Genomic DNA, 12,753 nt, shown 5'->3' on the forward strand with positions numbered 1-12,753 from the left:
TTATTTATTTATTGTTTTAAAAATTGTATGGGAGCTGGAGAGATGGCTTAGCAGTTAAGAACACTGGCTGCCATTCCGAGAGGAACTTTCTTCAGAGTCAAGGAAAAAGGAGCAGCCTCAGAAGGACGGCTTCCTGTTGGCAATAAGAGCCAATAAAAGCATAGGCAGTGGAAAAAGGAAAAAAAATTTAAAAAGGAACACTGGCTGCTTTTCCAGAGAACCCAGCTTCTATTCCCAGCACCCACATGGCAGCTCAACTGTAACTCCAGTTCCAAGGCATCTAATACCTTCCCCTCACACAGATACACATGCAGGCAAAACACCAGTGCACATACAATTGTATGTCTATTTGTGTGTCTCTGTAGATGTGAGTGCAGTGTTAAGAGCTGCCAAATCTAGGTGACCTTTGGAAGAGCAGTGCACGCTCCTAACCTCTGAGCTATCGCTCCATCTCTGTCATTGTGGAATTTTTTACGATTTTTTTATTTGTTTATTTATTTGAGGCAGGGTTTCTCTGTTGCTTTGGAGCCTGCTCTGGAACTCACTCTCTAGAGCAGACTGGCCTTGAACTCACAGAGATCTGCCTGCCTCTGTCTCCTGAGTCCTGGGATTAAAGGCATGTGCTACCACAGCCCGGCTCATTATAATTTTTTTTTATCTCCTCCTCCATTTCTGTTTTAGTGTTATTTTATTTAGTGATAGTGTGTCTCTGTGGCTTGGGCTGTCATTAACTCCCCTCGGCTTCCCCGGTGCTGGTGCTAAAGGTACGCCTCTCTGAACCAGACACAAGGTTTACTTTTATTTTCCTTTTACCTAGAAAATATTTGTCTGACCTAAAGTCAACAAAGCTTTGCAGTGAGGTTTCTGCTTAGGGTTTCTAGCGTTAGCTCTTAGGGTTGGTCTGTGAGGTGGTGAGATGGTTGGTAGACATGCTGGGAGGTAAGAGCATAACTCACTCAGCTTGTGTGGATATTGGAGACTTTTTCTACTGCGGGACTTGAGTCTCTGTAAGGGGCAGCGGAGTTTGACCCCATTCTCTCATCACTATCCGAGAGCAGTCAGGCAGCCATGCCCACTGGTACTCTGTGTTCTAATGGTTCCTTTGTTCTGACGGAACAAGACAAGGTGGCCATGCTTCTTTCTTCCCTCTCACCTTTTCCCTTGGAGCTCATTGAGCTTTCCTGTGCAGTTTGTTGAGATCGGTCAGTCGGTTGGGTCTGTCTGTCCACCAGTTGCCGAAACCTTGATGTGATTGGGTTGCAGGTGATTTCCTTTGACACCTACCTAATAAGCCTTTGCCCTTTCAGAGTCTTTAACGTGTAAAGATTTTTAACGTGCAGTGCCCTGGAACTGTGACCTACTGGAGACTGTCACTTGTTTTGTAGGCATTTCTCTGGAAATGGCCGCTGTGACAGTGAAGGAAGAGTCAGAAGACCCAGATTACTATCAGTATAACATTCAAGGTAACGACTGTTTACTGCAGCCTTCCTTCCGACACTTGCTGGTGGCTCTCACTCCCTGAGTAAATGGCCGTCTCTGCCGCAGTGCCTGTCCCGAGCTCCCATGGCAGCATTGCAGTCAGGGGAATGGAGAGTTCTAGTCCGCAGCCGAGGCGTCTTCTCTTATGTAGTCAGTCTGGTTCGTCTCAGCGGTTCCAGTGTAGCCTGGTAGCACATGCTTACCTTCTCAGCACTCAGGAGGCCAAGGCCAGCCAGAGCTACCCAGCGAGACCTTGCCTTAAACCACTGAGCTGTGTTAGTGGCTATGTCAGTGTGAACAGTCTTGAGTTTTCACAGAGTTCTCGTGTGCACTGGCCTGGTAACCTTGATTTTTCTTTAATGTGATAAGCCTTATTGGATGTGGAGTGTTTTACAAATGCCCGGAATAATATTTCAGGACGGTTAAGTGTGCAAATATCTGTGTCCACGTACTGCTGAGTGCCAGTGCCAGTCATTTAAAAAAAAAAAAAAAAAAAAAGCTGGGGGTAGGGTGCCTGCATGCATGGAGGTGAAGGGCAGCTAGGAACTGGTTCTTTCCTTACACTGCGTGGCTCCTGGGGATTGAACTTGGATCATTAGGCTTGGTGGCGTGTGACTTTACCCCTTTAATCTACCTTGCTGGCCCCACATTTATGGTGTCTGTAGTTAGTTTGGGACAGTTTACTGATTGTGGTATAGGAGTAAAAGCTGAGACTAATCATAAGGGTCATTTTTATGGTTTTAGAGTTAAGATGTTGCAGAGAAGCTAGACTTGGTTGTTAGTGTCGTGCTCATGTGTTGACTGACCTTTGACCCACCTTCTTCACTGACATTTCCATTGCCTGCCGTGAGTGTAAGTCCCCCACGCCCCTCCCTCCACGCACACGTACCCTCAAGACCCACACCTGGAAGGTGACATTTTATTTATTTGATAGTTTTTGAAACGGTCTCTATTATGTAGCTCTGGCTGTCCTGGTACTCATTAAGTAGACCAGGCTGGCCTCAGACTCATAAAGATCCTCCTGTGTCTGCCTCCTGAGTGCTGGGGTTAAAGGTGTGCGCCATTACTCCTGGCCTTAATTAGTTTTTAATAGTGTGTATTCATTGTGCAGAGTCATGGTTTGCCTGGCTGGATGGAGTCAGGGTCTCACATGTCTCAGGCAGTCCTCGGGTTTTCACGTCACTGAGGATGGTTTTGAACGTGTGATGATCCTCTTGCCTCGCCTCCTGTTTGCCTGTTTGTTGTCCTCGTTGAACTGATGGTTTCTTTAGTGCAGTTGAAGAAGTTAAGCTACAAGTTGGCCAGTCTCTAGGCCAGTAGAGCAGTGGCTTGTGGGTATTTTCCCTTTTTCTTTCTGCCCTTCTCCCTCTCTCTTCCTCTCTTCCACTCTCCCCTTTTTGTGCTGGAGATTGAACTCAGGGCCTTGAGCTGCTGGGCGAGTAGGTGTTCTGCCCCTGAGCTGCCCCACAGCCGCCCCACAGGCCTACAGTATCTCTCCTTTGTGACATGTCACTTGCTTGTCCTGTATGTCGGTGTCTTTGTGAAATTCCCTCTGTGCTATTGCAGACTGTTCAAACACAGTGGTTCTCAACTTGTTGGTTGTGACCCCTTTGGGGATAACCAACCCTTTCTCAGGGGTCACCTAAGACCATCGGAAAACATATATATTTACATTATGATTCATAAAAGTAGCAAACTGATACTGTGAAATAGCAATGAAAATAAATGTAATGGTTGGGGTCACCATAACACGAGGAACTATATGAAAGGGTGGAAGCATTAAGGATGTCGAGAACCATTGCTCTGGGCGGTTCTTGTTTATATTTAGATAGTGCTTTGTGTTCCTGTTTTCTTTTATTGTGGTTTTCCTATGAGTCCAGGTTCTCAAACCCAGGATTTGATGCCATACTCTAGTGAATGCTGGTGTTAGAGACTGGTTGGTTGGTGTTTATTTGATTTGTGTTAAGAAGTAGCCATTGAAAGTAGTGCTTTGCTTCTTCAGATTGATTAATTCTGAGAAGCTTGTTTAGGGTCTCCGGGCTTTAGCTCAGTGGGTAGTGTTCACCTCGTGTCTGGCTGTCGTCCCCAGCACTGAGCGGACTGGCTGTGCTGGAGCTCGCTCGCATCCCCAGTATTCTAGAGGTGGAGACAGCAAGGACAGAAGTCAGAGGTCAGCCTGAGCTCCCTGTAACTGTCACATAAGATGAAAACGTATCTGTACTGGAAAATGTGTTGCCTAGATCTGTGGCTTTGTGGTGGCCGGTAGCTATGCTATGCGAAGTAACTGTCATTATGGCATCTTCATGTATGTGTGTTACATTTGGACCACAACCCTGCGTCTCTGTTTTGCTTCTTTACCCTTTGTGTACCCAAGTCCCCTTCTTCTCTCCCAAGTAATCCTCCTGTTTTCATGTATTTTCAAAATATGTTTACTAATGGAAAAACTGTGTTAACTTAATGAAAAGTATGCCGGTCCAGAAGGTGCATCGATCCCGCCTGGGGTTTGTTGTGTGTGCCTCTGCGGGGGGTGATGCTTACTAATCATGTGTGTTCTTCAGAAAGCCTGGGAGAGGTTAGCAGTTTGCTAAGGAATCCCTGTAATGGAAGAAGCCAGCACTAGGCAGGCATGTGCAGTCAGCATAAGCCTTTACTGTAGCGAGCACTTCTGTTTGAAACACTCAGAGCCTCCATCACAGACCTGCCGTTCCCATCCCATCCCTGTCAGTCATCCTGTCGGCCATCCTCAGTTTAACCGTGTACACACACCTGAACACACTTCTTCCCCATCAGCTATCGTGACCATCGGCTAACATCACTTTTTTTCCTGTTTTTATTTCTAAAAAGGCCATCATCCCATACACCTCACCCAGATTTGCTCTAATGTGACCAATATGCTTTGAAATTCCTTTTGAAGCTTATCTTTGTATCCCAAAGCAGGCCCTTCTGAAACTGGTGATGTTGATGAAAAGCTCCCCCTTTCGAAGGCTTTGCAAGGTATCGCCTTTCACTTCTGCTCTCCCACATCCTGTTCGTATTTGCTGTTTCTTTATATTGGACAGACTGTTTTGATAATTATAACTATATTACTTTTCCGAATGGAAAAGGAAAAAAAAATGTATTGGCCTTTTTTTTTTTTTAAACATAAATGAACTTCACAAGCAAAATTTTTCAAAACCAATTTTCCCTTTTGTGAATCTAGTAATGAATCTCGAAATGGGTACATGACACACTTTCCTATTGAAGGTAAAGTACGCTTTCTACCTTTATCAGCATAGTCAGCAGTCAGGCTGTTACTGTTGGGTTAGCCGTCTGAGTAGTGCTAAGGCCCGGTGATGCTTAGCTTGGGACGGATTGCAGGCTATCACTTGTAAAACCCTGTGCTTTTAAATGACTTTTTGGGTCGCCTTTGTGCTGTGTTCCCAGACTTGGTCATAGTCTGTTAGTGACGGCTTTTCCTTTATCCCTTCTGGCTTTGATCTCATGAGATTTATTTTCTTTAGCTTTACTGTATAATGTAAATATAATTGTCTCTCTCATTTTCGTAGATTTTAGTAGAGCAGAGAGGACACACAGGGCCATAGTGTGCATGCGCAGCCTCGCTAACCCGCCCTCGCTATCTCAGCCATTCCTGTGGAACGGCTGGCCTCTTCTCCCTTCTCTCATGTTCTAGTTTCACATCTGTTTCTTATGACTTGACACAGTCAAAGAATTTACAGCTCCATAAATGCAAAAGTTAAAGTGAAAAGGGATGATAAGAACGTGTGTAGCAGAAGCGCAGTGTGCCTTTGGCTCACAGGTGGGCTTCTGAATAGAGTCTGCCCCTAGCTGTGAGTTCCGGTGAGTTCCCACTGCAGAGCCTGTGGGGTGATCTCGAGGCAGTCGGAGCACGGTGGCACAGAGCACTGCAGCACAGAGGCCCTCACCTAAGGCGGGCACTGCCAGAGCTCTGAGACGCTCCAGGTCAAGTGTACCAGTGATGGCCTTGGCCTAACGCTGGAGTGTGTTGGGCACAGCTGTCAGGAGACCTGCCGCCTTCCCCTCCACGGCTCCTGTGCTGGCCCGCGTCTGTTTTCCTTTATGCACGATGGTGTTTCTCCTCTTTTCCTGTCCCCAGCTTAGACACTTAGAGATTGAGGATGCACTTGGGCGCAGCTGTGCACTGGATCCTGGCTGGTGGCTCGTGCTGTGCCTGGTCCTCTTGCTGTAGTAGGATCTCACCTGCTCTCCTGGCTGCCTGACCCAACAGGCGGCTGGATGTATGCCCATGTCCAGAAGCAGGCAGGTTATTTCCTGAACTAAAATGCTTTTGAAACTAAAAATAGTCTCTAAAATTTTAACTTGACTGTTTAAGTACAACTTTGATTAAATTATGGGATATAGTGTCCATAGCTTCTATCATAGTAGAAAGGAAAAGAAGGAACATTGCACACACAATAAGCCTTGACTTCGTTTGTTTTGTTTTGTTTTTTTTTTTGTTTTTTGACACCTTGTTAAGTCTCTAGAAAAGACAGACTTTCTTCTGATTTGGTGTTTTTGTTTGTGAGTTGTTGCCCGACGAGCATGGTACCTGGGCTGTAAGGCTCTTCAGACCCCAGCATCCCGGCACTGTAGCATGTGAGACAGCACTAATACCAAACCCCGAGCCTGCAGAGTTTCTTCTGGGGGTTTGCACTTTCGAGTTTTCAGCTTCCAAATAGCAGTTAAATATTTTTCGAAGTTAGAAAACATTGTTTGAATTTATTACTGAGTTAAATCTTTTTGTATGCTTATTTATACTAAATTGTATGGTCACCTAGTTTTTCTTCTTTTACTGATAGTTTTTTTTACTGGTTTAGTATATATTGTTCATTTTCTTTTTAGGGAGCCATCATTCTTCAGAAGGCAACGAAGGAACAGAAGTGGAAGTGCCAGCAGAAGGTTAGGAAAGAAGGGACCTTGAATTTTACCATATCTGTTGCACGTCCTTTGGAGATGAGATGATGGTGTTTCGTGCCTTCATGGCCAGCACTGTCATTTTTAGAGAGGAGGCATGCGGTGGCTTGCACTGTGCTAAGAGGCACTGGGCCTGGCAGTCATGGTTAGTGATGCCCTTGGCGATACCAAATAAGTGGGTTGTTTTGTCTCGTTTTAGCTTTCTCCTGCCTTATTGAAAGGACATTGAGGAGAAAAAACTCCCATGTTTTATTTTATTAAATTAATTAATTATTTTTCAAAATTTTAGAACTAAAATAGTTCCTAGTTGTATTCTACTTAATTTTAATTTTTAAACATAGTTTATCATTCCCAGTTTGTTCAAAGGGCAACAGATAAACTTTGTGGCTGAGAAGTTTTCTGTCTTCTCACCATTAACACCCACAGCTACCCCGGGAATGGCTGCCACTCAGCCACTGAGTTTTCCCAGGGACACGGTTGAGGAGTGTGAAGGGCCAACTGCCCAGCCTGCAGGGAGCCAGCCTCCTGCTGAGTGCTTGGAGTGTGGTTCAAGGAGGGCTTGTAGCCCTCCGAAGCCTCCTTCGTCTCTTGTTTCCAATTCAGTCTTCCTCCATTAACTGCTGTTTGTAGAACAAAGGGGTACTTTATCCTGAAAATGGGCATTCCTTGTGTTTGTTTTCCCGTTTTAAGAAATCACTGATTTGCCGGGCGGTGGTGGCGCACGCCTTTAATCCCAGCACTCGGGAGGCAGAGGCAGGCGGATCGCTGTGAGTTCGAGACCAGCCTGGTCTACAAGAGCTAGTTCCAGGACAGGCTCCAAAACCACAGAGAAACCCTGTCTCGAAAAACCAAAAAAAAAAAAAAAAAAAAGAAATCACTGATTTTATCTTTTACCGGCTAGTGAAGGGGTGATCCTAGCAAAGACATGGGCTGATCTATGCATACACTCAGTGGCAGAAGTAGGCTTTCTATAGGAATACATTTCTCTCAGAAAGTTCATGTCTAGCCAGGTGTGGTAGCGCGCACCTGTTATCCCAGCCTTTGGGAGGCTGAAGCAGGAGGATCACCCATGAGTTTGAGGCCAGCCTGGGCTATATGGTGAGTTCCAGGCCAGTCTGGACTACATAGTGAGACCCTATCTCAAAATAGAAAAACAGAAACAGAAATACTTGTGCTATCTTAACTGTTCTTCACATATGACTGTGTGGTAAGCACCCTGTTGGGCTTGCAGGGGTAATCTGCTGTCCTCCGTGGCAGGTCTTACTTTGGGGTGGGTGGTCCTGCTAACAACAGGCCTCTGCACAGGAACTGCATGGTTCCTCCAGCACCTAGACTGCTTCACCGCTTCCCAAGTCTGTCAACACATACTAGGTCTCCGGAGACTCATTTCTAAGGGAACTCCTGTTGATGTGTTAACAGCTGAGCGCTCTTGGGTTCTGCTCTTTATTCCTGTGCTAACAGCAGACATCATCTTTGGCAAATCAGTTAACCTCTCTCAGCCTGTGCAGGACGAAAGACAGCTAATGAAAGCTCCCTGCGCTTGCAGCACTAACATTTCCTGTGCACCTACGCTCTGTGTGGTAACCCAGATCCCAGCCAGTCTCGCATGTCCTTGTCACCAGCGGGAGCTCTCTTGATATGAAGGTCTCCTTTGCAAAAAGTTGGTTGTGTTTTGATTTAATAGCATAAACTACTTGTAGGCTTCTGTAGGAAGCATGTTTTTAGCTGGCATCTTCCGGCTATAGCAAGGAAACAGTTGTGAGCTTGCTGTAACCACATTCCTCCGAGAGCATGGGGCTCTTGGTCCACTGATGCAGGTAACCTGGTATTATCTTAACATTTTCCAGCGGTTTTCTACGTTTTGTTTTCTTTTATCTCTAGTTATAATCAAGGGTCAAATACTTTTAATGAACATGAAATGAATTTAAACGCCAGTTGCATTTTATTGTAGGCTTCTTTGGGAGCACCAGACAGTAAGTGTTGGAACACACGGAACATGTTGAATAATGAATGTCATTTTAGAATTTTATATTTTTTTCAAGATTCTACTCACCATGTCCCTTCAGAAACAAGTGAGGACCCTGAAGTTGAGGTGACCATTGAAGGTTAGTTATTCCAGCCTTGATCCAAGAGTTCCCTTCTGGTCATGAGCATCTGTGTCACGGTCACACTGAGTTTACATCTCATCCATTCTGAAAGAAGCTGGGGACAGAGCAGCCCACGCCCCAGCAGGACTCCCCAGGTGTTCTGGGAGTACTGGGTGACAGATCTAAGCTGTGCAAATGAGGCTTGGCCCAGACGTAGACCAAACTGTGCTTTCTGTCAGTAGTAATTGTGGAGGGTGAGGGGAAGACATCCGAACTAGACCACACACAGAGGCAGATTCTAGGACCTTTTGGGTTACGGTAGAAGAAATTTAAGAAAAGCTGGAGGTCCTAGTATCTCAATCAGTAGAAGGGAGGAGAAAGCTGCCCAAGCTGGCCTCAAAATGTTTCAGCTCCTGCCTCAGTTTCCCAAGTAGCTAAGACTATAGGCATATGCCATCATACTGGGTGAGTCAGTAAATTTTAAAGCAAGTCTGTCCCCCAATACCACTTATTTGTCTTTTGAAAATGTTTGGAAGCAATGGTTGCAAATAAAATTTAAAATAATTTCCATTATCTAAGTTACCTTAATACTTACTAACTTATATTTTTGGTTTTGAGGCGGGCTCTCACTGTGTATTGTATCCCTGGTTGGCCTGGAACCTGCTTACTGTGTATACCAGGCAACCTTGTACTCAGGGAGATCTGTCTGCCTCTGCTTCCTGAGTGCTGAGGTTAAAGGCGTGCACCTTCAATATTTTTTAAAACATTTTTTTTTTTTTCTAGAGTAGGGTCTCACTATGAGGTCTTGCTGTCCTGGAATGACTTTTTGACCAGACTGGTCTTGAACTCTTAGAGATCTGCCTGCTTGTTCCCCAGCACTGGGATTAATGGCGTGTACTGCCATCCAGGCTTCCCTTCCCTTTAGTCCCCTTGTCTCCCAGGACTCCTCTGTGAGTGCCCTCAGTGTTGTGCCTTGTTGTACAGCACTGGACGCGAGGGGCTAAAGTTCTCCCTAACCTACCCCTTCGTCAGGGGACAGTGGCAGGACATTGCTGACAAATCTTTTATATACACGTGTGTGTGTGTGTGTGGATATGTTTTTGCAAATTTATAGAGGTGCATTATGATGCAGGCTTTTGTCGCCTAGCTCGTGCCCCCACCTCCCCAGCACCACACAGTTAGCAGTTCTTTTTTTTTCTAACCACAGCATAACCTTTCTTGGTTTGGGAGCTTGGGTGTGCTCTGTCTCCCTCTCTCTGTCTCTCCGTGACCTGTCCTATTGTGTCTCCATTGTATTGAAGATGTACGCTAGTTTGATGGCTTTCACGTGGTAGAAGAAATCTTTTCATACTTCATGTTTCAATTTCAGTAGATTAATGCATAGATTTGTCTTCCTCATTCACATAATTTTATTAACCTGAAAGCTTCTTTGAATTCTTTGTGGTCAATTAAAGAGTTGAAATATTGTCACCATTAGTTAAAAACCTATTAGGGACCGGTGAAGTGGCCCAGCTGGTAAAGGCTCTTGTCACCAAGCCTGGTGACCTCCGTTCAATCGCCAGGACCCACCTCCTGCACCTCTCCCCGAGCACATACAATAAATGAAGAAATAAGTAAATTATACATTAAAAAATTATTTTTATTATTGTGTGTTGGTATTTTGCCTGCATTTATGTCTGAGGGAATCAGATCACTTTGAGCTGGAGTTACAGACATTTACTGCCATGTGGGTGCTGAGAATTGAACCTGGGTCCTCTGGAAGAGCAGCCAGTGCTCTTAACTGCTGAGCCATCATTCCAGCCCCAAACTATAAATTTTTAATTAAAAAATCCCCAATTAATTAATTCCTAGAAAATTTTGAGCATGTAAATGAGACAGTCAACTTTGTTCCTTATATAGAGCTAAGAAAAGTAGGTGCTTTTGGATTAGATGGGAGAACCAAGCTGGATTTTGGGGTATTGTTTGTTTGTTTTGAGACAAAGTCTCTGTGTCGCCCTGGATGACCTAAAAATTCATATGTAGACCAGAAGACCAGGCTGGCTTCAAACTCACATAGATTCAGTGGCCTCTGCCTCCTGAGTGCTGGGATTAAAGGTGTGTGCCACCACACTGGCATGAAGTTGGTATAGTGATTGTACTGATTATTTACGAAGTGAATTCGGTCTTGTAGCACCAAAATCACACAAGCAAACAAACAGAAAGGATGGGTAAAGAAAGGTCCCTACTGTGTATTATGTTTAATGATGTGAAAAATCTCTGCCTATCATTAATGAAACCACTCTCAAAGAAGAAGCATGGGGCTCCAGAGAGGTCTCAGCAGTGAAGAGTCCTTACTGCTCCTGCAGACAACTTGCATGTTGCTGACAATCTTCCAGAACTTCAGGTCCAGGGCTCCAGTGTCCTCTTCTGGACTCCAAGGGCACCAGGCATGCATATGGTGCACATACATTTGTGCAGGCCAACACTCATACACATAAAATAATAATGATAAGTCTTTTTTAAAAAGTAAAGGAAAAGCGTGACTGGAGAAGAAACATGGTTTCCTTTAGGGATGTGTTTCTATTCTGAAGAAAGGGTTAAAAAAAATAAAAACCCCTGTTGCCTGTGGGCGGCTGTTACCCCATTGTATCATTCTACGTTTTCCAAGGAGTTTATAGAAAAAACAAGCATAAGGAAAAGAAATACTTGTTGGGCAGTGGTAGCGCACATCCTTAATCCCAGTAGGCGGATCCGAGTTCAAGGCCAGCCTGGTCTACAGAGCGAGTTCCAGTACAGCCAGGGCTACACAGAGAAACCCGATCTGGAAAAACCAAAAACAACTACAGAAACGTGGTCATATTTTATAGTGTTGGAGCTTGACACTTCCCGTGTCTGCGCTCTTGTTTGTGGTGATTCCTGTGTGGCTAGAGGCAGCCGTTAGCAGGTCCCAGCGGACAGAAGTGAGCTGTGTTTGGGAAGTTTTGGAGCAGTCTGACTGTATAGGCCTCGGTCTCAACCATGCTGTTTCCTTTGGCATAGGCAGAGATGATGTAGGGCGTGTATGCGCACTGAGGACACTGAGGGAGGAAGATTGCGTGGGGAGGTGCGTGGGAAGGGCGGAGCTTCATATGCTGTAGCTTGCTTTTGTGAGAGTTCTCGTCAGCTAATAAAGAGCCTTTTTTGGAAAGCTGTCCTTACCACATAGCTGTCCTTTGGGTGCTGCTCCCAGACCCGAGTCCTCTCCCCACACTGGTGTGCTGCAGCCCAGCTTGTGACCCTGACTTGATTTCCCTTGAAGTTGCTTTAAAGTAAGTTTGTTGTCTGATTCATGTTGTGTTTTCATGGATGAACGATCTTGAACTTCTTTTTTCTGTTACTGTTTTTTCAAGGCCATACAAATATTTCTGCGTGCCTTTGGTCCATCTGGCCGCTCTCTGTGCGCCGCCACAGCATCGCTACAGGGCTGAGTGAGGGACAGACACACTCTGACAGCTGTTACTCTGCTTCAGTAGAGCAGCCATTTTCTTTCCACAGTGTCTGTATCTGTCAGCATGAGTGGGGTCTTCACTGCTAGCCCAGCTGAGCAGCCAGTTGCCCTTAACATATGAGAGCTGTGTGAGTTTGGACAGTGTCATTTAGAGCTGGGGTGTCATTGGTGAGCTTAGGGTTGACAGTAGACAGATGTCCTGTTCCAGAGATGGTCTTTTTGTGTGCTGAGGGGATTGGCTGCTGCCTACAATTAAAGCCTGCAATAGGTTGTCTCATGTAGCCATCCCACAAGTATAAGAGCCTTCCATGCCCGGGTGCCGCCGGCCAGAACAGCTCACACCTTCACCTCGAGGCTGCAGGGCACGTGTGAAGGAAGCAGTGGTATCGGAAGGAGGTGCAGGCTCGGCAGGACGGGTGGAAGCCCTTGGGGCTGCTGTTGAGTCTGTAGGCACTTGACCTAATTATATTAAACACTCTCCTCGACCTTTTTATCTTCATATTCAACTAGGATTATCTTCATAAAACATGTATCAGTAGATCTTGAGTTCTGAAATGGGTTTGACTGACTTAAGTGAGGTGGTTTTGTTTTGAGGATACTCTCTATGTAACCCTGGCTTCCTGGAACTCACTATATAACCTGATCTGTTCTGTGCTGGGATTACAAGGATGTGCCGTGACACCTGGTTTTCATGCCTATTTTTGGAAGACTGGTCTCAACCTTGGCAACTTCTGTCTCTCAGATGCTGAGATTCCAGGCTTGTGCTACCACACCTGGCTTCAACCTGAT

The 12,753-nt window shown here is 45.4% G+C and overlaps 1 protein-coding gene across 12 annotated transcripts in view; it reads left to right on the forward strand.

Moving 5' to 3' along the window:
- Gtf2i (general transcription factor IIi) overlaps positions 1-12,753 on the forward strand; it is an 88,272-nt gene that overhangs the window by 40,490 nt on the left and 35,029 nt on the right. Inside the window, exons 9-12 of one of the 12 annotated variants that reach the window (XM_057765289.1) lie at positions 1,386-1,463; positions 4,414-4,473; positions 6,340-6,396; positions 8,454-8,516. The exons of 1 other annotated variant lie outside the window; for it this stretch is intronic. In XM_057765289.1, the coding sequence (XP_057621272.1) occupies positions 1,386-1,463; positions 4,414-4,473; positions 6,340-6,396; positions 8,454-8,516 (258 nt within the window). Of the gene's footprint in view, positions 1-1,385; positions 1,464-4,413; positions 4,474-6,339; positions 6,402-8,453; positions 8,517-12,753 lie in introns of those variants that run through there. 10 more of the 12 variants (XM_057765290.1, XM_057765292.1, XM_057765293.1 and 7 more) reach the window with 10 other exon arrangements.

This window comes from Chionomys nivalis, chromosome 3 (genome assembly GCF_950005125.1).
Source record: "Chionomys nivalis chromosome 3, mChiNiv1.1, whole genome shotgun sequence".
Classification (NCBI taxonomy): Eukaryota; Metazoa; Chordata; class Mammalia; order Rodentia; family Cricetidae; genus Chionomys; species Chionomys nivalis.